Raw genomic sequence first — 25,292 nt, 5'->3', positions numbered from 1 at the left:
AACAAGCTGATTTAGTGGAAATGAGTGCATATTCTAAATACAATTCAGGTAAAATTACTAACACTGATTGATGTGTACTCGAAATATGCTTGGGCAGTTGCTTTAAAGACCAAGTCTGGAGATGAAATTACAAAAGCTATTAAGAAATTGTACAAACATAGTGAGAGAGTACCTGCATTTTTACAAACAGATTTTGGGAAAGAATTCTATAATTCAAAATTTAAAATGTTAATGATGCGACTTAACATCCGTCATTATTCTACTTATTCCAATCTGAAGGCTTCAGTTGTTGAACGTTTCAGCAGAACATTAAAAGGACTAATGTTTAAAGAATTTACAGCTACAGGCTCTTACAGGTGGATTAACATTCTACCACATTTAATTGATAAATATAATAGAACAAAGCATTCCACAATTAAGATGCGACCCTGCGATGTTAATGATAATCACCTTTTATCCACAGTATATAATAAAATACGTACCATAGACAAATCAAAGCAGAAATTTAAAGTAGGAGAGTTCGTAAGAATCAGTAAAAGAAAGCCATTTTTGATAAAGGATACACACCAAATTGGTCTACAGAAATATTTAAGATAATTGGAGTCCAAGAAACAAATCCTAGGACAAACACTCTGCAAGATTTTGAACTAAATAATATTGCTGGTGAGTTTTATGGTCATGAATTACAGAAAACAAAATACCCCAATACTTATCTAGTAGAGAAAGTATTGTACAGGAAAGGAAATAAGGCATTTGTGAAATGGTTAGGTTTTGATAGAAAACATAACAGTTGGATTACAGTAACATAAAATGTAATTTTATTATATAAAATTAGTTATTTTTAAAGAATTATATAAAAATTACAGTTATGTTTTAAAGATATACCAAACGAACAACTGCTTCTTCAAGTTCCTAATAGTTATACCACAGATGCACACCATCACACAACACATCAGGAATTTTAAAGCATTTACAAAAAAGGCCTGAATACTAGGAAATGAAAATAAGCTTCACAGTTTTCACATGATTCACAATTGTCTAACAGATCACACTTGCCTGCTTTTGTGAGGGTCCATTACACTCTTTACTCCACACTGTTCGGCATAATTTTTTAAGTAGTACTCTCTGTACCACTTCACCAGCAGATTTGTATTCAATTTCGTAGTTACTGGTTGGTACCTGCCAATACCATTCAGCTTACGTAGAGAATGTAGTGAAGGGCAGCCTTTCTCCTCCACATTAGTTATTAGGCAGTCAGGTAAGAACTCTCTTACCCATTTCACTTTTTCAGTACCTTTAACAAGTACAGTGCAGTTTGTTGGTACCATTGATTTGATGGAGTTTAATGCACTATCCAGCAAGACTCCAACTGAATTAATGTTGTAGTGGTGATGGTTCTCTGCCAACCATTTTGCTGATTCGATATCAAGTTCGTAATACGGTGTTGTACATTGAAGAATGTAACTTCCAGAGGCAAACACTGTTCCATCATCGCACAGCATTTGGAATGCTAAGTCCTTAGGAACAAATTCATTCGCACATGTCTTGAAGCCTTGACAGTCGAAGATTACAGTATACATCTTGAAAGGAGGTTACACACACACACTTGCTGCTGCTGTTCGTAGATGTCGACGTTATCGGTTCAGAAGACATGATGTGCTGTACTCCAAATCATCCTCCTTATATACTAAAATTCGGATACAGCCGGTTAAAACAACTCCTGTTATCAGCACGTGTTGGGCAACCTTTTTCTGGCATGGGTGCTTGCTCAGATAATTGTCCTAAAAGGACAAATTATCTCAGCAGGACAGGGACCGCCGCCATCGCGACCTTGGGACCCCGCGGGGCCCCATTTTTTTTTATCAGTTGCTGACCCTCGAATCATGAAACGACGCGACGCAGTCATGTTTCGATTCATGCGTCGATTCATGAATGCAGAAGTCGTCTGCATACAGAGCAGGGGAGAAGCACAGCCCTACAGCTGCTGCTAGACCATTAATGGCCATTAAAAACAGAGACACACACAATACAGAGCCCTGCAGGACACCATTCTCCTGGATATGGGGGGAAATATGGGAGGAACCAACTTAGAGACAGAAAGAATGAAGCAACAAGAAATTTTGGATAAAAATAGGAAGCGAGCCTCAGAGACCCCACTCGTATAATGTGGCAAGGATAGGATGTCGCCAGGTGATGTCATACGCTTTTCGTAAATTAAAAAAAGACGGCAACCAGGTGTTGGGACCTGGAAAATGTGTTCGGATGGCAGTCTTGAGGGACACAAGATTCCCAGTGGTAGAGCGACCATGGCAGAAGCCTCCCTGAGATGGAGCCGGCAGGCCACATGACTCCAGGACCCAACCCAACTGCCAACATACCATACATTCCAGCAGCTTACAAAGAAAACTGGTGAGGCTCATGGGCCGATAGCTATCCACATCATACGAGTTTTTACCAGGTTTGAGCACCGGAACGATGGTGCTCTCCTGCCATTGTGATGGAAAGACGCCACTGCACCAGATCCGGTTGAAGATGACGAGGAGATGTCACTTGCAGTCAGATGAGAGATGTTTAATCATCTGACTGTGGATCGGATCAGGCCCAGGAGCTGTGTCAGAGAAATGTGCAAGGACACTGAGGAGCTCTCACTCGGTAAATGCGACATTATAGGATTCACAGTGGCATCTAGTGAACAACAGGACTTTCCCTTCCAGCTGCCGTTTGAGAGTGCGAAAAGCTGGGGTAATTTTCCGACTCAGAGGCTCGAGCATAGTGCTCATTAAAGTGCTCGACAATCATGTTTGCGTCGGTAGATAACATACCACTTATGTTAACACCGGGAACACCTGTTGGGGTCTAGTACCCAAAAAGACATTTGACCTTTGCCCAGACTTGGGAAGGTGATGAATGGCACACAATGGTCAGGACATATCTCTCCCAACACTCCTGCTTCCACCATTTGATATATTGGCGAATGCGGGCACGGAGCCGTTTAAAGGCTATGAGTTGCTCCAGGGAAGGATGCCACTGTAGAGCTCGCCAACACTCCTTAATTGCTTCAGCAACTTCCAGCGACCACCAAGGGTCTGCCTTTTGCCAGGGGCACTCTAAAGAGCGAGGGATCGTGTTTTCTGCCACACAAACGACTGTTGTAGTCACCTGCTCAACCATCACACTGATGTTCCCATGTGGGGGAGATTCAATGCTGACAGCAGAGGTGAAAGTTTCCCAGTCTGCCTTGTTTAAGGCCCATCTGGGCAGGTGTCCATGGGCCTGACACCGGGCAATGACAGGAAGAAGGGGAAGTGGTCACTACCATTCAGGTTGTCGTGAGCTCTCCAGTGGATAGATGGGAGAAGTCCTGGGCTGCAAATTGATAAATCAATGGCCGAGTAACCACCATCAGCCACACTGAAATGTGTGGTGGCCCCAGTATTTATGAGGCAGAAGTTGAAATGAGCCTCGGCCAATAAGCGTGGTGCCATCCCACAAGGGGCTATAGGCATTAAAATCTCCCGAAAATAGGAAAGGTTTAGGGAGTTGATCAATCAATGCAGCTAGTACTTTCAGGAGAAGAGGAAGATATACATTGCAGACATTTATTGTCTATGTAGTCCTTATTCTGACAGCCACAGCTTCAAGAGGGGTTTGAAGGGGCACAGGTTCAAACAGACTGAGTTTAGGACATAAACACAAACTCCACCTGACACTTGATTATAGTCTCTACAGTTCCTGTAGTATCCCTTACAGCCACAGAGGGCAGGGGTCTGCATTGTCGGGAACCAGGTTTCCTGGAGGGCAATGCAGATAGCAGGTGTAAAGCTTAACAGTCATTGTAGCTCAGCCAGGTGGTGGAAAAAATTGCCGCAATTCCACTGGAGGATGACATCATCATGAGACTAGGAAGACATGGAACAATCGACGAGGCAGTTTACACCTCATGGTCACCTGCTGCCACTGACTTTTTGCCTGAGCAGTCTATATCCATTGTGTCTAAGGGTTCGGCAAGATCTAGGTACTCAGCGGATGGCAGAATCTCCACCTCATCTGCAGACGCAGAGCTTGTAGGTAGCGGTGGTGTGGATGCCACCACAATTCCATTGGTCTTGGGGACCTTCTTTTCCGAGTTGTCTCACTCTTCCTTGTGTTTCCCTGGCTGGGAGGACTTCACTGATTCAGTGTCCGAGACTGAGGATGAGCATGAAGCCCTACAACCAGCTGCTTTTGGGCTCTTCAGCCACTTGCGGGTATCATCTTTCCCACTAGCAGAAGCCTGGGAAGGGAGTGACACAGGGGGGCCCCTTACCAGTGAGAGGAGCCAAAGACTTACACTTCTCTGGCTCAGAAGTGGGGACTGATATCCCCAATGGTAGGGTGGGGGGGGAGGTTCCCAAACTAGGTGGTGCAGGAGCAAGAGGGAGGGAAGTGCCCTCCACCATAAAGGGAACAGGTGTAGTCTTCTGGTTCTGAGAGGTGACAGGAATGCGAGGAACTGATGGGGCGACAACTGTTCTCATAGCGGTGGCGTAAGAGGTGGTCATAGCCACAGGATGTAGGTGCTCAAATTTCCTCTAGGCCTCAGTGTAGATCAGTCGCTCCAGGGTCTTATATTCCATGATTTTCCTCTCTTTCTGTAAAATCCTGCAGTCTGGCAGGCAAGGTGAATGACGCTCTCCGCAGTTGACACAGATGGGAGGCGGGGCACATTGAGTATTGGGATGTGATGGACGTCCACAACCTCGACACGTGATGCTGGAAGTACAGAGCAAAGACGTATGGCCGAACTTCCAGCACTTAAAGCACCACACCTGGGGAGGGATATATGGCTTCACGTCACAGCAGTAGACCATCACCTTGACCTTCTTGGGCAATGTCTCACCCCCAAGATGAAGGCACTAGTGTCAACCTGATTATCCCTCGGACCACGATGGACATGCCGGACGAAATGAACACCTCGCGACTCTAAATTGGTGTGCAGCTTATCGTCAGACTGCAAAAGAAGGTCCCTGTGGAATATAATACCCTGGTCCATATTTAAGCTCTTATGGGGCGTGATGGTAACAAACATTCCTCAACTTGTCACAAGCAAGTAATGCTTGTGACTGGGCAGAGGATGCTGTTTTTATCAAGACTGACCCAGAGCGCATTTAGGACAAGCCCTCCACCTCCCAAAACTTGTCCTCCAAATGCTCCACAAAAAACTGAGGCTACATGGACATGAAAGATTCCTCATCAACTCTCATACATATGAGGTACTGGGGCAAAGAAGCTTCACTGTCATCCTTAGCCTGGCGTTCCTCCCACGGTGTGGCCAGGGAGGGGAACAATTTGGCGTCATATTTCTTGGCATTGAAGGTAGACTTTGCCCACTTTGAGACTGCTGGCGGTGGATCACCAGCAAGAGATTACGTACTATGGCGTGTCATCTGCCTTGATGCCACCCGCTCTGACCAGGGACCCACCCCAAGGGCGCCACCTGTCAGGATGGCCATTACCGGGAGTCCCCATGCCCCAGGGAGATGGTCATCTACTCCATGGCATATGTGGGGAGTTAATGGCGCAAGAATCAGCAGAGCGATCCCTGTGTTGTCAGGGTACATGGTGGCCGATCACAACTGACTGGTTACCATGCTGGATATGAGGTGCTAAGAAGTCCATGGTCATCGTTGGCGCAGAAAGCGACACTGCATAGTGCATGGTGGAAAACACACCCAGGAAGGTGTCCTCACCCAAGAGATGGAGAATGATTGGTTGGTTGGTTTAAAAGAGGGTGGAACGGACCAAACTATGAGGTCATTGGTCCCTTGTTCCTAATAAAACAATGCCAAAAGTGTGAGAGCAAAACGGACGAGAGATATAACACAAAACGGAAAGAAAGGAAAAACCACAAGAACGAAGGAAAGGCAGCAAACACTAAACGGAGCATAAGAGGACAAGAAAACAACAGAGAGACACTAGAACCAGAAGAGAGTAAACAAGAAAGCAGATTACAGTGGCTGACTGACTACAAGAATAAAAAGGAAAAGCCAGCCACTCGGCAACACATTAAAACTTCCACCCTAAAAGCACTAGGATGGAGGACACAGAGGGACAAAAGACATGCGCTAAAACCTACATAGAAGTATAAAACCCACTCTCATGGATAAAACGTAAAACTAAAGCTGCTGCTGAAGCATCATCGCCCAACACCAACGGTAGGGAGGTGGGAAAATTAAAAGTCTGCCGAAGAGTGGCTAAAAGTGGGCAGTCCAGCAAGAGGTGGACGACTGTCATTTGGGGGCCACAGTGACACAGAGGTGGGACCTTGCGACAGAGTAGGTAACCATGCGTTAGCCATGTATGGCCAATGCGGAGCTGGCAGAGGACAATTGGTTCCCTGCGAGAGGACCGCATGAAAGACTTCCACACATTTGTCGTCTCCTTAATGACACACAGCTTGTTGTGCGTACTGTTATGCCATTCCATCTCCCAAAGCCTGAAAACCCTGTGGCATAAGACAGAATGCAGGTCAGCTTCAGATGCCCACTTCCAGAAGCGGTTTCTGCATCGCCTGTTTGGCAAGCCTGTTGGCAAGATCGTTGCCTGGGATTCCGACGTGTCCTGGGGTTCACACAAACACCACTGAATGACTGGACCATTCCAGGGCATGGATGGACACTACCAGAGGATGGTGAGGGTAGCACTGATAGCTTGTAGGCTGCTCAATGAGTCAGTACACATAAGAAATGATGCACCAGGGCATGACCAGATGTGCTCAAGAGCACGAGATATGGCCTCCAGCTCTGCAGTGAAAACACAGCAGCCATCTGGTAAGGATTGCTGTTCAATATGTCCTCCATGAACATACGCAAAGCACTTGTGACCATCAGCCATCGGTGTAAACCACATCAGAGGCCCGGAACGTGCCAAGAATCGAGAGGAAGTGACAGCAGTAGGGGTGGGTTTAACAGAGTCCTTAGGGACATGTGAAAGGTCCAGAAGAAGATGCGGCCGAGGTGTACACCATGGTGGTGTACGTGAACGGACCACAAGTAGAGGTGGTAAAGGGAAGGACTCCAGTTCGGAGAGAAGGGACTGCACGCGAAATGCAATTGTTAGCCCTGACCTGGGCCACCGACGTGGGAGATGGACCGCCATGGGCGTGAAAAGGAGACGGTAATTCGGATGTTCAGGAGAACTACAAATGTGTGCAGCATAACTGGCGAGCAGCTGTGCACGTCTGATCTGCAATGGAGGGACTCCAGCCTTCACCAGTACGCTGGTCACTGGACTTGTCCTAAAAGCTCCTGTCGCTACTCGAACCCTGCAGTGGTGCACAGGGTCGAGTAAACGTAACGCTGATGGTTTGAACAAGGACTCTGTAGAACAGCAGCAGCAGCAGCAGCAGCAGCAGCAGCATATAGCAATCTGCACCCCTATTGATGTTGCTCAGGTAACGGATGGCATTGAGGTACTCTCAGCAGTTCCACTCAAGCTGACTAAGATGAGGAAGCCACGTCAATCGAGCGCCAAAGATCAGTTCTAAGAATCAATATGTCTCCACTACAGTGAGTGGATTGTCAGGAAGATAAAGTTCTGGATCCGGATGAACGGTATGATGCTGACACATGACTTTGCAGCTGAAAACTGGAAGCCGTGGGCTAGAGCCCATGACTGCGCCTTGTGGATGGCTCCCTGTAGGTGCCACTCAGCAACACCAGTACTGGAGCAGCAGTACAAAATGCAGAAGTCGTCTGCATACAGAGGAGAGACGGAGGGCCCGAAAGCTGCTGCTAGACCATTAATGGCCACAAAATAATAGACACACTCAATACAGAGCCCTGCAGGACTTCATTCTCCTGGGTATGGATGGAACTATGGGAGGCACCAACTTGGACATGGAAAGTATGGAGCGACAGGAAATTTTGGATAAAAATTGGGAGCGGGCGCTGGAGACCCCGCTCATACAATGTGGCAAGGATATGATGTACCTGGTCATGTTGTATGCTTTTTGTAAGTAAAAACGACGGCAACCAGGCTGTTCAGATGGCAGACTCGAGGGACACAAGATTATCAGTGGTAGAGTGACCCAGGCGGAAGATGCCCTGACATGGAGCCAGTAGACCACGTGACTCCAGGACCCAACCCAACCGCCGACACACCAAACGTTCCAGCAGCTTACAAAGAATGTTGGTGAGACTGATGGGCAGATAGCTATCCACATCAAGCAGGTTTTTACTGGGTTTGAACACTAGAATTATGGTGCTCTCCCGCTATTGCGATAGAAAGACGCCATCGCACCAGATCCGGTTGAAGATGACGAGTATACGTCGCTTGTAGTCACATGAGAGATGTTTAATCATCTGACTGTGGATTGGATCAGGCCCAGGAGATGTGTTGGGGCAATGTGTAAGGGCACTGAGGAGCTCCTACTCTGTAAATAGGCCATTATAGGATTCATTGTGGCATGTAGTGAATGAGAGGGCTTTCCCTTCCAGTCGCCACTTGAGAGAGAGAAAGGCTGGGAGGGGGGGTAATTTTCCGACGCAGAGGCTCGAGCAAAGTGCTCAGCAAAGTGTTTGGCAATCACGTTTGCGTCGGTAGATAATACGCCATTTACGGTACCACCAGGAACATCTGTTGGGGTCTGGTACCCGAAAAGACATTTGACCTTTGCCCAGACTTGGGAAGGTGACATATGGCACCCAATGGTCAAGACATATCTGTCCCAACACTCCTGCTTCCGTTGTTTGATCAGTTGGCGAATGCAGGCACAAAACCATTTAAAGGATATGAGGTGCTCCAGGGAAGGGTGCCGCTTACGCCACTGTTGAGCTCACCGACGCTCCTTAATTGCTTCAGTGACTTCCGGAGACCACCAAGGGACTGCCTTACGCCGGGGGCACCCAAAAGAGCGAGGGATTGCGCTTTCTGCCACAGAAACAATTGCTGAAATCACCTGCTCAACCATCACATCGATGTTCTTGTTTAAAGCCCATCTGGGCAGGCATCCAGGGGCCTGAGGCCAGGGCAGTGACAGGAAGATGGGGAAGTGGTCACTACCACACAGGTCATCATGTGCTCTCCAGTGGATAGATGGGAGAAGTCCTGGGCTGCAAATTGATAAATCAGTAGCCGAGTAACTACCATGAGCCACACTGAAATGTGTGGTGGCCCCAGTATTTAAGAGGCAGAGGTCGATCTGAGACAGTAAAGTTTCGACATCTCTGCCTCGGACAGTAAGCACGGTGCCACCCCACAAGGGGTTATGGGCATCAAAATCTCCCAAAAGTAGGAAAGGTTCAGGGAGTTGATCAATCAGTGCAGTTAATACATTCAGGGATACTGCACCACAGTTATTTCCTGTGTTGTCCTTATTCTGACGCCACAGCTTCAAGAGGGGTTTGAAGGGGCGCAGTTTCACTACAGTCCGAGTTTAGGACATAAAAGCAAACTCCACCTGACACTCGATTACAAAGGCTATGGTTCCTGTAATATACCTCATAGCTGTGGAGGACAGGGGTCCGCATTGTCGGGAACCAGGATTCCTGCAGGGCAATGCAGATAGCAGGTGTAAAGCTTAACAGTTGCTGTAGCTCAGCCAAGCGATGAAAAAAACCACCGCAATTCCACTGGAGGATGACGTCATCATGAGACTGGGAAGACATGGAACATTCAATGAGGCAGTTTACGCCTCACGGTCACCTGCCAGAATCTCCACCCAATCCTCAGATGCAGAGCTTGTAGGTAGCAGTGGTGTGGGTGCCCCTGCAATTTCCTTGGTCTTAGGGTTCTTCTTTTTGGATTTCTCTCACTGTTCCTTGGGTTTCCCTGGCTGGAGGACTCCACTGGCTCCGTCTCCGGGACTGAGGATGAGCATGAAGCCCTACGACCAGCTGCTTTTGGGCAGCCTCTGGCGGGTGTCATCTTTCCCACTAGCAAAAACCTGGGAAAGGAGTGACCCAAGGGACCCCTTCCCAGCAAGAGAAGCCGAAGAAGATTTGCGCTTCTCTGGCTTAAAAGTGGGGACAGGCGTCCCCGATGGTTGGGGGAGTGTTGTTCCGGAATTAGGTAGTGCGGGAGCAACAGGGAAGGAAATTGTTGGAGGGGAGGGATATGCCCCCCACCATCTAGGGGGAAGGTGTAGTCTTCTGGCTCTGAGAGGTAACGGGGATTGGCGGGAGATGGTGGTGCCAGAACTGTTGTAGTGGCGGCATAAGACGATGTCATACATTACAGGATGTTGGTGTTTAAATTTTCTCTTAGCCTCAGTGTAGGTCAGTCGGTCCAGGGTCTTGTACTCCAGGATTTTCCTTTCTTTCTGTAAAATTCTGCAGTCTGGAGAGCAAGACAAATGGTGCTCTCCGCAGTTGACACAGATGTGACGCGGGGCACATGGAGTATTCGGATGTGATGGGCGTCTGCAATCTTGACATGTGACGCTGAAAGTACTGCGAGAAGACATATGACCAATCTTCCAGCACTTAATAAAGCACCGCAGGGGAGGGATATAGGGCTTTACATCACAGCAGTAGACCATCACCTTGACCTTCTCAGGCAATGTCTCACCCCCAAGATGAAGGCACCAGTGGCATCCTGATTATCCCACGGACCCCAGTGCACACGTTCGATGAAATGTACACCTCGCCGCTCTAAATTTGCGCACAGCTCATCGTCCGACTGCAAAAGAAGGTCCCTTTGAACTATGATAGCCTGGACCATATTTAAGCTCTTATGGGGCGTGATGGTTACAGAAACATTCCTCAGCTTGACACAAGTAAGTAACATCTGTGACTGGGCAGAGAATTCTGTTTTGATCAAGACTGACCCAGATCTCATTTTGGACAATCCCTCTACCTCCCCAAACTTGTCCTCTAAATGCTCAACAAAAAGCTGAGGCTTCATTGTCATGAAAGATTCCCCATCAGCTCTTGAACATACAAGGTACCAGGGAGAATAAGATCCGCTGCCATCCTTAGTCTGACGCTCCTCCCTTGGTGTGGCCAAGGAGGGGAACGATTTGGGGTCGTACTTCAGTGCATTGAATTGAGCTCGTGAACGCTTAGAGACTGCTGGTTTTCACGACCAGCAAGAGATGATTGACTACGCTTCATCGCGTGTCATCCGCCCTGATGCCACCTACTCCGACCAGGGACCCTGCTCTTTGGCACCACCTAGCCACAGCAAAGACCACCTGGCAGGATGGTCATTGCTGGGAGTCCCGATGCCCCAGGGGATGGGCATCTACTCCATGGCATATGTGGGGAGTTAACTGTGCAGGCATCAGCAGAACAATCCCTGTGTGGTCAAGGGGCTACAACCAACAGGGTACATGGTGGCCCCACCACAACGGACTGGCTACCATGCTGGATATCAGGTACAAAGAACTCCGTGGTCATCGTCAACGCAGAAAGCAACACTGCAAGGTGGTTGGTGGAAAACGTACCCAGGAAGGTGTCCTCAACCAAGAGATGGAGAATAAGCAGGACTGAAATGCGACAACAAGAAACTGGGCTTAAGATTTCAATGCACAATGGACACGATGCACCATGTAAGGTGCCCTTCCTTAATTGGCTTGCTCTTTGGGAAAATTTTGCAGACTGGAGGTCAAACCCTACAACAGACCATCATATAAAGGACAAAACGTGAGAAACTCCTTTTAGTTGCCTCTTACGACAGGCAGGAATACCTCAGGCCTATTCTTACCGCCGGACCTGCAGGGTGAGATGGAGAATGAGCGGGACTGCAATGCGCCGACGAGAAAGTGGACTAAAGATCTCAATGCACGATGGACATGATGCACCATGTAAGGTGCCCTTCCCCAATTGGCTCACTCTTCGGGAAAATTTAGAAAGATGGACATCAAACCCGACAGGCGACTATCACATAAAGGCCGAAACTTGTGAGACTCCTTTTAGTTGCCTCCTACTGCAGGCGTGATTACCTCGGGCCTATTCTAACCCCCAGACCCACAGGTACGGAAATGTCTTGTGTACACTCTTCTCTGTCTCCCTATGATTTTCTATCAATAAGTGTGTGATATCGGTTGCATCTGTGGGCGCTGCAGTCCTTAACTAATCCACTCTGGCCAGGTGTTACTGTGACAATGCTGCTTAACCTAATGTCTAGCACTTGCTTGAATATTTTCAGTATGTCATTGAGGAATTGAACATGGCAGTAAGTTGAGCAGTTGCTTACATCTCCTTTACACTTCCAGATTGCAGCTGTCATGCTAGTTGTCCACAGGTACAGAAATTTGTTCTTGGTGATGACCTGGTTGAAAACTGTGGCATTCCGAGGATTTTCTGGAATTCCCTGGTACAGCCTAGCCCAGTTTTTTTACCTTTTTTTTATCTTCTTAATGGCAAGCCTTATAGCCTCGGCTATAATTAAGGGCATAGGTCCAAAGATAGGGTCATGATTTGAAACTCATGGGAGTGGAGATTTGTTCTTGCTGATAACAACAACACAGTCTTACCACTGTAGATAGATAGCTTGTTGGTCTCTAAACAGTTATTTTACGGCTCCTTGACATGCACAATATGTCCAGTGTCCTGGGTTGAACGATTATGGAACCTGACAAGCTGATCATACAAATCCTGGTAGCATCCATCTTTTGCAGCAGCCTCTGCTCTTTTTGCTGCTAATTTCAGGACTCAATATTGCAGAAGGTCAGTATCACGATGTATGTCCACCAAGTCCTAAAAGCTACTTTTCTCCCCTGGATTATTGTTGTTGTTGTGGTCTTCAGTCCTGAGACTGGTTTGATGCATCTTTCCATGCTACTCTATCCTGTGCAAGCTTCTTCATCTCCCAGTACCTACTGCAACCTACATCCTTTTGAATCTGCTTGATCTCCCTCTATGATTTTTACCCTCCACGCTGCCCTCCAATACTAAATTGGTGATCCCTTGATGCCTCAGAACATGTCCTACCAACCGATCCCTTCTTCTAGTCAAGTTGTGCCACAAACTTCTCTTCTCCCCAATCTTATTCAATATCTCCTCATTAGTTATGTGATCTACCCATCTAATCTTCAGCATTCTTCTGTAGCACCACATTCTGAAAGCTTCTATTCTATTCTTGTCTAAACTATTTATCGTCCATGTTTCACTTCCATACATGGCCACTCTCCATACAAATACTTTCAGAAATGACTTCCTGACACTTAAATCTATATTCGATGTTAACAAATTTCTCTTCTTCAGAAACGCTTTCCTTGCCATTGCCAGTCTACATTTTATATCTTCTCTACTTCGACCATCATCAGTTATTTTGCTCCCCAAATAGCAAAACTCCTTTACTACTTTAAGTGTCTCATTTCCTAATCTAATTCCCTCAGCATCACCCGACTTAATTCGACTACATTCCATTATCCTTGTTTTGCTTCTGTTGATGTTCATCTTATATCCTCCTTTCAAGACACTATCCATTCCGCTAAACTGCTCTTCCCAGTCCTTTGCTGTCTCTGACAGCATTACAATGTCATCGGTGAACCTCAAAGTTTTTATTACTTCTCCATGGATTTTAATACCTACTCTGAATTTTTCTTTTGTTTCCTTCACTGCTTGCTCAATATAAAGATTGAATAACATCGGGGATAGGCTACAATCCTGTCTCACTCCCTTCCCAACCACTGCTTCCCTTTCATGTCCCTCGACTCTTATAACTGCCATTTGGTTTCTGTACAAATTGTAAATAGCCTTTCGCTCCCTGTATTTTACCCCTGCCACCTTCAGAATTTGAAAGAGAGTATTCCAGTCAACATTGTCAAACGCTTTCTCTAAGTCTACAAATGCTAGAAACGTAGGTTTGCCTTTCCTTAATCTAGCTTCTAAGATAAGTCGTAGGGTCAGTATTGCCTCACGTGTTCTAATATTTCTACGGAATCCAAACTGATCTTCCCCGAGGTCAGCTTCTACCAGTTTTTCCATTCGTCTGTAAAGAATTCGCGTTAGTATTTTGCAGCTGTGGCTTATTAAACTGATTGTTCGGTAATTTTCACATCTGTCAGCACGTACTTTCTTTGGGATTGGAATTATTATATCCTTCTTCAAGTCTGAGGGTATTTCGCCTGTCTCGTACATCTTGCTCACCAGATGGTAGAGTTTTGTCAGGACTGGCTCTCCCAAGGCCATCAGTAGTTCTAATGGAATGTTGTCTACTACTGGGGCCTTGTTTCGACAGGTCTTTCAGTGCTCTGTCAAACTCTTCACGCAGTATCATATCTCCCATTTCATCTTCATCTACATCCTCTTCCATTTCCATAATATTGTCCTTAAGTAGATCGCCCTTGTATAGACCCTCTGTATACTCCTTCCACCTTTCTGCTTTCCCTTCATTGCTTAGAACTGGGTTGCCATCTGAGCTCTTGATATTCATACAAGTGGTTCTCTTTTCTCCAAAGGTCTCTTTAATTTTCCTGTAGGCAGTATCTATCTTACCCCTAGTGAGATAAGTCTCTACATCCTTACATTTATCCTCTAGCCATCCCTAATTAGCCATTTTGCACTTCCTGCCAATCTCATTTTTGAGACGTTTGTATTCCTTTTTGCCTGCTCCGTTTACTGCATTTTTATACTTTCTCCTTTCATCAATTAAATTCAATATTTCTTCTTTTATCCAAGGAGTTCTACTAGCCCTTGTCTTTTTACCTACTTGATCCTCTGCTGCCTTCAGTACTTCATCCCTCAAAGCTACCCATTCTTCTTCTAGTGTATTTCTTTCCCCCATTCCTGTTAATTGTTCCGTTATGCTCTCCCTGAAACTCTGTATAACCTCTGGTATAGTCAGTTTATCCAGGTCCCATCTCCTTAAATTCCCACCTTTTTGCAGTTTCTTCAGTTTTAATCTACAGTTCATAACCAATAGATTGTGGTCAGAGTCCACATCTGCCCCTGGAAATGTCTTACAATTTAAAACCTGGTTCCTAAATCTCTGTCTTACCATTACATAATCTATCTGAAACCTGTGAGTATCTCCAGGCTTCTTCCATGTATACAGCCTTCTTTTATGATTCTTGAACCAAGTGTTAGCTATGATTAAGTTGTGCTCTGTGCAGAATTCTACCAGGCAGCTTCCTCTTTCATTTATTAGCCCCAATCCATATTCACCGACTACATTTCCTTCTCTCCCTTTTCCTACTACCGAATTCCAGTCACCCATCACTATTAAATTTTCATCTCCCTTCACTATCTGAATAATTTCTTTGATTTCATCATACATTTCTTCAATTTCTTTGTCATCTGTAGAGCTAGTTGGCATATAAACTTGTACTACTGTAGTAGGAGTGGGCCTTGTGTCTATCCTGGCCACAATAATGCATTCACTATGCTGTTTGTAGTAACTTACCCACACTCCTATTTTCCTATTCATTATTAAAGCTACTCCTGCATTACCCCTATTTGATTTTGTATATATGATCCTGTATTCGCCTGACCGAAAGTCTTGTTCCTCCTGCCACCGAACTTCACTAATTCCCACTATATCTAACTTTAACCTATCCATTTCCCTTTTTAAATTTTCTAACCTACCTGCCCGATTAAGGGATCTGACATTTCACGCTCCGATCCGTAGAACGCCAATTTTCTTTCTCTTGATAACGACGTCCTCTTGAGTAGTCCCCGCCCGGAGATCCGAATGGGGGACTATTTTACCTCTGGAATATTTTACCCAAGAGAACGCCACCATCATTTAACCATACAGTAAAACTGCATGCCCTCGGGAAAAATTACGGCTGTAGTTTCCCCTTGCTTTCAGCCGTTCGCAGTGCCAGCACAGCAAGGCCGTTTTGGTTAGTGTTACAAGGCCAGATCAGTCAATCATCCAGACTGTTGCCCCTGCACCTACTGAAAAGGCTGCTGCCCCTCTTCAGGAACCACGCATTTGTCTGGCCTCTCAACAGATGCCCCTCCATTGTGGTTGCACCTACGGTACGGCTATCTGTATCGCTGAGGCACGCAAGCCTCCCCACCAACGGCAAGGTCCATGGTGGGGGTCCCCTGGATTACCTGATGGATTTCACTATCCCATCACTTGGTCTATTTGTCAATTTATTTTCAGCCTGGTAATTTTTTCTGCAGGGTTTCTCTTGCAGTATCCATTTCACAGCATCTTTCCATGTATCTCATATTAACTGATAAAGCTATATCGCAAAGCTTGTTAAAAGAAAAAGAAAAGCTTTGCCGTTCTGACCCAAACAGACCAACTGGGTCCAATCAATTGAGTGCCATGTCACCCATCAGCTAATGGCGTTACCCGGATGCAGTGTGGAACGTCATGTTGTCAGCCGGTCATTCTCCTGACCATCATCAGATTAACAGACATGGAGCTTCTACTACACAGTCAAGCAGTTTCTCAATTAGCACAAAGCTGAGTGGACTGCATTCCAGTCCTCCCAACAAGGTACTTGAACATGGGCCCTCCGCATGGAAGCCACCTACACTGACCACTTGGCTGCATAGACAGATGAGAAATTGGTCAAGATGCATTAATTTGTTCTGTTGGGCATCCATTTTCTGCATCTGATTCACTCAGATACTATCTTGGATGTCTTTGGTTGTTAGGCGTTTTTCAGATACCACGGATAAACATGATGTTTTGGGGAGTGGTGATGCTGTCCTATAGAATAACTTTGGTATCTGTTGCCATCTTCAGATCTTGTTGCTAAAGCATCCAGTAACTGATACGGGTAGTGACCTCCTCTGGTACTGGTAGCTATGTGTGCTAGCCTTTCTTGACATACATGTTGGTCAAGACCAGGTCATGAACAACACTGCACATTCCCAGAATGCGACATCCATCATCATTTTGCAGGCTTATATATTCTCCATAACATTGCTCATATCCTTCCCACTGACATCCAATACGTCCATTTAAGCCTCCGCCAAGGATAGTGGACTCATCATGGGGAGCTGGTGGAAGATGAGCATCAAGACTTTTCTGGAATCCATCCTCATCCTCCTCAACCTCCCCTCTGTATTAAGTTTGAGATGCATAGGAAGATATGGTGTGGACAGTTCTTGATGCTATACATCAATTTTGACAGTCAATAGCCAATTTGACACTCTGTGAGTGCTTGTGATGTTGCAGTAGTGTAGATTGACCATTAATGCCTCACCATTCCTTCTTGCACCAGTACCATGGTAAACGACTTCGTCCCCATCCCCAATTCTTTTTGTTTCAAACCTCTCCATCTGGTCTTCTATACGGAGGCAATGTCAACACATTTATTTTCATGCATTTATAATTGCTAATGATGTTACAATACCAAGTGTAGTAAATCCAAGTCTTAAAAAATTTATCAGTTCATAAGTCAATCAAGAATCTATCCCTTGTAAGATGCGAGATCAGTACTACGATATCTTCTAATAAGAATTCTGTATCCCTATTGTTTTAGAGGGGGGTTAAATTGCCTTCCTCCAAAAGCTCAGAAATGTACGTTTTTGAGGAAATCAAGTTACCTCTTGCCAGTGGAGTTCCTAAAAAACATAAGCCACACTTCTGTGTGCATTTCCACAGCTTAGGAGCATGCAAATGAGGACAGATACTTGTAAAGTAACAGTAATTAATCACAAAATGTAGCTGTGAAATATTTTTGAACAACTGAATGATATTTATGGATAAAGTGTTTAGTCAACCAAACTCGTGGTAATACCATTTAGTTTCAGATGACTAGCTACCGGTATACGATAATTTAAAGAGGAACCTACACAATCCAACAATGTAGAAAATAGAGTATTAACCACAGCAGACAAACTGTTTTAGGTCTAATTTCATCAGAATCATGAGTACTTAAATCATGTTTGCATTTTACAGAATCGAATAGAAGCACCTATTGATGATGAAGCAAGGTACTGCAACATGTTTGGGTACTTAAAAGCAACAGTTGTTAACATAATAGGTGGACCTGTATTCCCATAATTTGATCTGCAAATACAGCTACTACTAGAGGTTCAAAACTAAACTATTATTATCAACACTAAAAGGTAAAAATCTTGAACTGAATTTGGATCCACTCTGATCCACTATCACCAGCCAACATTGAAAACTAGCTAGTTACCATTTACAACCCACTGTCAAAAAGCGACTAAAAATAAACAAAAAAATAAACAAAACATTTGTTAAAGTAGTCTTAACAGGAACTGTGGCTGTATGATACCCCTTGTAAATACATTACTTTCTTTGACACAGCTAGTCAGTTGTCACTGTTGTTCTGTATTGATATAAATAATATTTTAGTTAAAATGTGGGTTACACATGCGGTGTCGTCGAGTATCTAGAGTGGCACAAGAAGTATCGACCAGTGCAGAGAGAATGCACAGCAAAGCAGTATCATGAGGCACCAATGAGATGTTAGGAAGAAGCCATGCCTCTCACAGTTCTGAAGCACCACCGCCGTGCCTCTGCCCTGAAATAGTGTCGCCAGTGGCTAAGAGCACAGTTATGTTCAAAGTCAGATCCTGTCTGCTTCCAGGAAATTCCTATCGGAGTAACATCATTGTGATGTCTACTCTCCGTCACTCCGCCTGTGTCAACTATCAGGGAGTGAAGAAAGTTCCGTCTCCTGTGAACGGTACCTATGTGCCAGTGCTCTCAGAACTATGTCAACAAGTGTCTATGAACTTGTGTCTTCTAGTGACTGTAGTCAAGCACCAGTACAGCCATCATGAACATGTATCAATTAGCTGCTCCATAATTGTGGCTCTTAGTGTGCTCTCAACAGCAAGTCCACATGTGCAGTTTCACAGCTACAGCCGAGCTTGGCAAGCAAATGTAAGTTTTGTTGTAATTAATAAACTATTACTTATTCAGTGTTCTAATTAACTGTATTATTATTAGACACCTCAGTGTCCCAAAATTTGGACACAGCAACTAAAGTGACACCTAGGATGCAGCTCGCAATTAGCACACTGTGGCATATTGTGTAAGTAACCCTTTCTTGCAGCAGCACTATTTTTCTGTTTGTGTGTGTGGTGTTATATGGTGTGTTCACAAGTCACTTCCAGACGTGTCTTTAATGCAAGCTATACAGTTGCAGGGACAAAGGGTTGAACAATTATTACAAGTACTACATGGAACTGTGGCAGCACGACAACTGCTGCCGCAGCCTATTTGATTGGAAACAACTCAACAAATGGTTCAAGTGCCTACATTCAGAGTATTTCTGAGGCAAATCAAAGACTGGGCTGATTATGTCGCAGTTGACGGCACATTTCAAATCCTACGGCGTAGCAGGTATCCATCGTCTTTAACATTTTCCTTCCGCCACAGGCTCAGATGTATTCAGGTTGGTATAAAAATGGTTTCCAGATCGCAAATGTCATGAGATCCCCTATGATGAGTTAGTTCACAAACTGTCAAATCATTTTAAATCACAAGTGCATGAGGCGGCAGCTCATTACAAGTTTAATATGAAAACAGCAGCCGGGACAGTCTTCCAAACAGTGGATAACAGAACTTCATAGCCTTACTAGGAAATTTCACTTTCAGTGTCTATGTAGGTTAAGCAACAATGACATTATGATGAGAGATGCAATTACTCGTAACGTGTGATTCCCGTATTTGTGCCACCGTACTAAAAACCCTGAACTTAGTATCATATTGTGAATTATTGCATCACAAGACATTGTCGATGTAACTGAGCACGATTTCAAGCACCTGCAATATCTATTGCCCAGAGTAAGACAGTTCAGGAGCCAATCCCTACCTGCTCAGGTCACGTGTTGCTCCTGGCAGCACGGTCGTCTCCACAGCTGGAGACGCCCACAGATGTTGACCTGGTGCTACCACCATCGTAATAGTTGTGTTGGCATCTCGGGATCCAGCCAGCAACAGGGCCACACCCGGTCATCCAGTGGGAAGGTCTGGAGGGCCCTGATGTTGTCTACTGCTGTCCACCTATTGCACCATCTGCCTCTGCACCTACAACCACCAACGCGCAACCTGTTGTTGGTTTCCTGGTCGGTGTTTCCAGCCACATGCACAGTGGATACCAGGGTGCGGATGAGAGCTCGGTACTGACCGAAGTTTCACCACTGACTGCCGCAACTATGCCGGCACTCCACCCTTCACCCCTACCTTCGTGTCCCATCTCCATATCTGATGCCGAGACTAAAGTTTGGGGGTAAGGCATACAGTGTCATTGAGTATAGAGCAGCATAAGAAATATTGACCACTGCAGAGATACTACACAGGAAAGCAGTATCACAAGGCACCAATGAAATGCTAGGAAAAAGCCTTCCACAGTTCTGAGGTGCCACCACTGTGCCTCTGCCCTGAAATGGTGTCACCACAGGCCAGGAGGACCGTTCTGAACGAGGTTGGATCGTCCCCACTTTCAGTAAGCTCCTGCCACAGTAACATTGTTGAACTGCCTACTCACTGTGATACAGCCCATGTCAACTGTCGGGGAGTGAAGAAACTTCTGACTACTGTGAACTGTGCCTACACACCAATGTTGTCAGAACTGTTTGAAAAAACATGTATGGACTAGTGTTTTCTGGTGACTATTGTGAACCACAGTATGACCATTATGAACTTTTATCAGTCAGCCACTCAGTAATTGTGGCTCATTTAGCATGTTATGAACCGCAAGCCCACACATGCAATTTCATAGCTACAGAGGAGTCTGGCAAGCCAAGATAATTGTTGTAATTAATAATGTACTATTTATTCAGTGTCCTAATTAACTGTATTATTGCTACCCACCTCAATGTCCCAGAAGTCAGACACAACACATATACGTGAACACGACAAGCCATGTATGTAGATGAGCCCTCTCACTAGAACAACAACTCATGTATTGCAGAGCAGTGTCCTATCTGTATACACATTAAAATCATTTTATTTTACCACATTGGCCAGCAGAAGGATCGCCACAGCTGAATCACTGAGATGAACCATAGCCTGCTGTCCCTCAGCTTCAACCACTATTTCTCCCTGTGACGAAACGGCCCATTTCTTGAGGTCAGTTCATAAACGTTCACACTGGATGATGGCCAATGATATGAAATCCTAGTAAATTCATGTCCCTTACTTTTTTTTGGGTAAGTTAAAAAGCTGACTTCAATGATTAAAATTTGCACTTGCACCATTCTGAGCAAAAAAGTAAAATGCATCTTGTCTCAAAATTCCTCCAACCACAAAAATACCACTTACAACAGGTGAGTAGTGTTGCCTGGCCAGATAAGGAGTGGAATACAGCAGAGAAAACAGAAAGAATGCACAATTTCATGGTGACATATACTGATAAAAATTTTTCGCACTTCTTGTCATGTCAAAAGGTTAAGAATGCACAACCCTTTGGAGGGGAGCTCCTGGGACCATTGTCAAGTGCTGACTGTCAAGCGATTACTGCTGCTAGCCTTATATAGCTGGGTGTTATACAAAAAGCGACTGAGGAAAAATATTTGACAACACCCTCAATAAAGAAGGGGGCCTGCAACAGAGCAGCTTTGGACCCAGACATAGGAAGGAAGGTTCAAGTGGGTGCTGCAGGTACATGAATACATTACCATGTATGGGGCTGGAGTGAGTACCAGTGACACCATAGACATCACATGACTGTTACCACTGACAATGGCTGAAGAGAACTCAGCCGAAAGCTAGTGGGTATTGCTAATCGTCTAACATGACTGGAAGATAGAGAAAATTTTATCAACAGAAAGAAGACTGGAACCTTATTTGTGGTTGTAAACTCATTTATTGTTATATTCTTCACCCTGAACACTGTGAGGTTTTCAGCAGACACTCAGCATTTGATTCATCCCAGAGCAACTAGTCTGTCCCTAATTTCAAAGATACAATGATATTTCCACCATACTGTTTCAGTATTCAAAGGCAGCCAGGTAGCTGTGGAGCATCCAGTTTGTCTCCTGGCCACCCACAATAACAGCTTCCTTTCAGAAATTGCTCTTTCTGTCAGGTGGATCCAGATGGGGAAATGTTTACATGAGTGTTAAGTCATCAAGCATTTACTACTCAGTGGAGTCTGTATGGACAACAGAAAATAAAACACCACCACTGGCAGCAAATCAAGCAATCAAGTGCATGTTATAACCTGTTTTGAGAAGACTTCTGGTACAAACTGTTTCTCAATCATTCAGCCTCTGGAATGGATGTTGGTAGATTCCCACCTTATGTGAATAACCTCTGCCAGTAGGAATGGTTGTGGGTATTATGAACTAAGCTAAGACAGAGCCTCTCTATTCAGTTTCATTTGGTGCAAATAAATGTTACACATTATAATGTTACATGGAATGTGCACTTTTACAGCAAGTGCTTTGGTAACTGGTATTGGGGGGGGGGGGGGGGGGGGAGTGTGACTGCTGACTTCTGCAAAGATAGGATGGATCCACAAGTGTTTTGTATGCAATTTCCTTTCTAGACTGACTGCATCTCCTTCCAATGAACTGAAGTCTGCCGCCTGCTTTACCTACAACTGAGCCCATAGGATCATTACATTTTATATCCAAAGAAAGCTGGGTGATGGGCTAGCACTTTAACCTGGGACCTTTGCGTTCCAGGAGCAAGTACTCTACTGACTAAACTATCCAAGATTAACTCGTGACCCACCTCATAGCTTTACTTCTGCTAGTACTTCATCTCCTACCCTCTCCTGCATACCTTGCGCAACTACACTGATGGAACATAATGTGGAGATATGGCTTAGCCACAGCCTGGGGGATAGTTTCCAGAATGAAGTTTCAGTCTGCAGTGGACTGTGCACTGATTTCAAACTCCCTGGCAGATTAAAACTGTGCTGGGCTGGGACTTGATCCTGGAACCTTTGCCTTTTGTGAGCAAGTGTGAGACTGACTGAGCTATCCAAACACGACTGCCGGTGGCTGTGACTAAGCCATGTCTCCAGTGTCCTCTTTTCCAGAAGTACTAATCCCACAATGTATGTAGAACAACTTCTGTGAAGTACGGAAGGTAAGAGATGAGGTACTGGTAGAAGTAAAGCTGTCAGGGCAGGTCACAAGTCACGCTTGGATACCTGATTTTGTAGAACACTTGTCCATGAAAGGCACTGCAGGCACACGACATGGTAAGGAAAGCATATAAGCAGAGCAGAAATGTGGGGAGAATCATTCTACCAAAAATAAGTTACAAATGGGGAAATCCACTAACATAAGTGATTTTTACAGAGGGCAGAATGTTACTGTTCAGTGCCTGGGAAATGGAGAAGCTGGTTGACTGTTTGCATGCTACTTTCATGAGCATCAACTGAAAGTGGTAGACAGACAGTGAAACCATGAGTAGCGACAATGTGTCCGATATTCATGCCTCATTACAGAAAGTGGAGATTGGAGACTTGCCCATTCTGTAAAGCACGATAGGCAAAGATGTGCGAGAGATCTGATGACAGAGTAGCAGATTCACAATCAAACTGTCAACTTTCAGCCTAGCCCACAGCTCAGGCTACACTACAGATTAGAATGTCACAGCATCAAAGATTTCACATTCGCATTAGTTTGCTTTGCCAACTCACAATCAAACTTTTAGCTTCCAAAGTAACCTAGATCATCCAGTATCTATAGGTCCAGTTGCCCCTGGTATAGTATCATCCTCTGATCTCAGTAGTTAAGCCATGATCCCCTTTCCCTCGTATGTACAATGTTCCACTGCAGCTCAGCACTCTGCAGTACAATGTTCACTGAAGCACACCCATAACTTAGAGGCCCATTTTGTTTCATTTTGGTCTTATTATTTTATGTTTTCATGATTTTGGTTTTTAAGATAGCTACCTAAGTTCTCATCAGTTCATCTATGACTTCCTAAGGCTCATGAAGAGGCTCCTATGTCTGGTAGAATTATTCTTGCTGGATTGCCTTTAAATATTCTTTTGTAACAGGATGAATATTTCTTTGTTTAAATTGCTTAAGTATTTTAATTTAAATATTGTTTTGTGGGCTGTGGTACAAGCTTGTGACCAGAATATCGTTGCAGCACGAGGAGGGTTGCCACCCCCTCACCTGGTCACCTTTTACCCCAGGGAAAGATCCCCGATTATCATCATGGCAGCTCTCTCTCTCTCTCTCTCTCTCTCTCCCCCTCTCCTCTTTTTTTAATGCTGATTTCTGCCAAATTGACTAAATCAAACGGAGCACTAATTTCATTGTACACTGTCCATCAAATCAGTATGTAGTACTAGTAAATGACATCTTAAGTATTGCAGTAAATGATCTGCTTGAAAGGGTAACTTAAGGATCTTAAAAGAGCAAAATATAAATATGGAGGGACAATAAGACTGAATCAGTACCCGGTACACTTAACAACGAAGTAGTAGTACATGGATGTTAATATGAAAAGTGATAAAACATGTAATGTAGAATACAGGTATCACTGGATAGGCTCCATGTAACAAATATACAATATAAATATTAGACAGAGGATTTCTACCTATGTATATGGTACGGCTAAAGTGGGGTTAATGGACATTTAAAAAGATCTTTTGCATCCAGATGATAAAGTTTCACAACTGCTGTTACCGGTTATCCTGGTTTTAGAAGAAAAACGTATTTGTGGTACTCTACATTCCTCTGATTGTCAGAGTCTGCTGTCACTCATTTACTGATAACTAGGCCGATGTTATTCACAGACGTAGTGGCAGTACCACAATTAGCCAAGTTTTTTTTTAATCATCTCTTCTTTTCGTTCCACGCTCTCCACTATCAGAATAGTTTCTTTAATACTTAAAAAGTGAAATGTTATTTCCTATTGTATCCGGAACCCTCTTTATTTACCACTATCACCTCATTTTTTTTTCAATTTTGTGCATGTAAAAATTATTAAACTACCCACTGAGAGCATATCTTTTCAAGGAGGATTAAATCCACGCATCCTCTCAAGGATACGAGCGTTTCAATTTTCATGGGCATGTCACTTGTTGACTAGATGCACTGTAACAAAAAGGAACCAATAGCATCTTTAGAGACAAAAGAAATTACTTACCGGGTTTAGGAATAGGTTTTGGTGGAGCAGGTCGGGTGGCGGATAATTTTGCAGCCATTATGTTTTTTAAACAACAGATTGACACATTAGCTTTATCTAACACGGCAAAACCGCTGTACGTCCATGACAACACTACTGCACACTGCACAGTGTAGCAACTAGGAAGCGTACAACACACAACACGCCACCCAAAACCGCAGAGATAAAGACAAAAAATTATCATTGACTTGGAAGCAATGGCTCTCCTACTTGTATTAATATAGGCATACAACCACATTGTGTCTATGTTTTCTATGCTGTAACCCGTGGTAATACTCGTATACATGAGTTTCTATTAGCGAATTAACGTAAGGTTT

General features: G+C 44.6%; 2 protein-coding genes across 2 annotated transcripts in view; one reads left to right on the top strand and one right to left on the bottom strand.

The window, feature by feature from the left end:
- The window catches only part of LOC126260831 (osteoclast-stimulating factor 1-like), a 98,674-nt gene extending 73,434 nt beyond the window's left edge, over positions 1-25,240 (bottom strand). The window contains exon 1 of the mRNA XM_049958221.1: positions 24,937-25,240. Within this exon, the coding sequence (XP_049814178.1) occupies positions 24,937-25,213 (277 nt within the window). The 5' untranslated portion in view covers positions 25,214-25,240. The remainder of the gene's footprint in view (positions 1-24,936) is intronic.
- LOC126260829 (cleavage and polyadenylation specificity factor 73) overlaps positions 25,173-25,292 on the top strand; it is a 73,164-nt gene continuing 73,044 nt past the window's right edge. The window contains exon 1 of the mRNA XM_049958216.1: positions 25,173-25,283. The gene's annotated coding sequence lies outside the window, so the exon portion shown is untranslated. The remainder of the gene's footprint in view (positions 25,284-25,292) is intronic.

Source organism: Schistocerca nitens, chromosome 5 (assembly GCF_023898315.1).
Source record: "Schistocerca nitens isolate TAMUIC-IGC-003100 chromosome 5, iqSchNite1.1, whole genome shotgun sequence".
Taxonomy (NCBI): domain Eukaryota; kingdom Metazoa; phylum Arthropoda; class Insecta; order Orthoptera; family Acrididae; genus Schistocerca; species Schistocerca nitens.
Note: the sequence above shows the minus strand (reverse complement) of the source record. Positions and strands in the feature narration are given on the sequence as shown.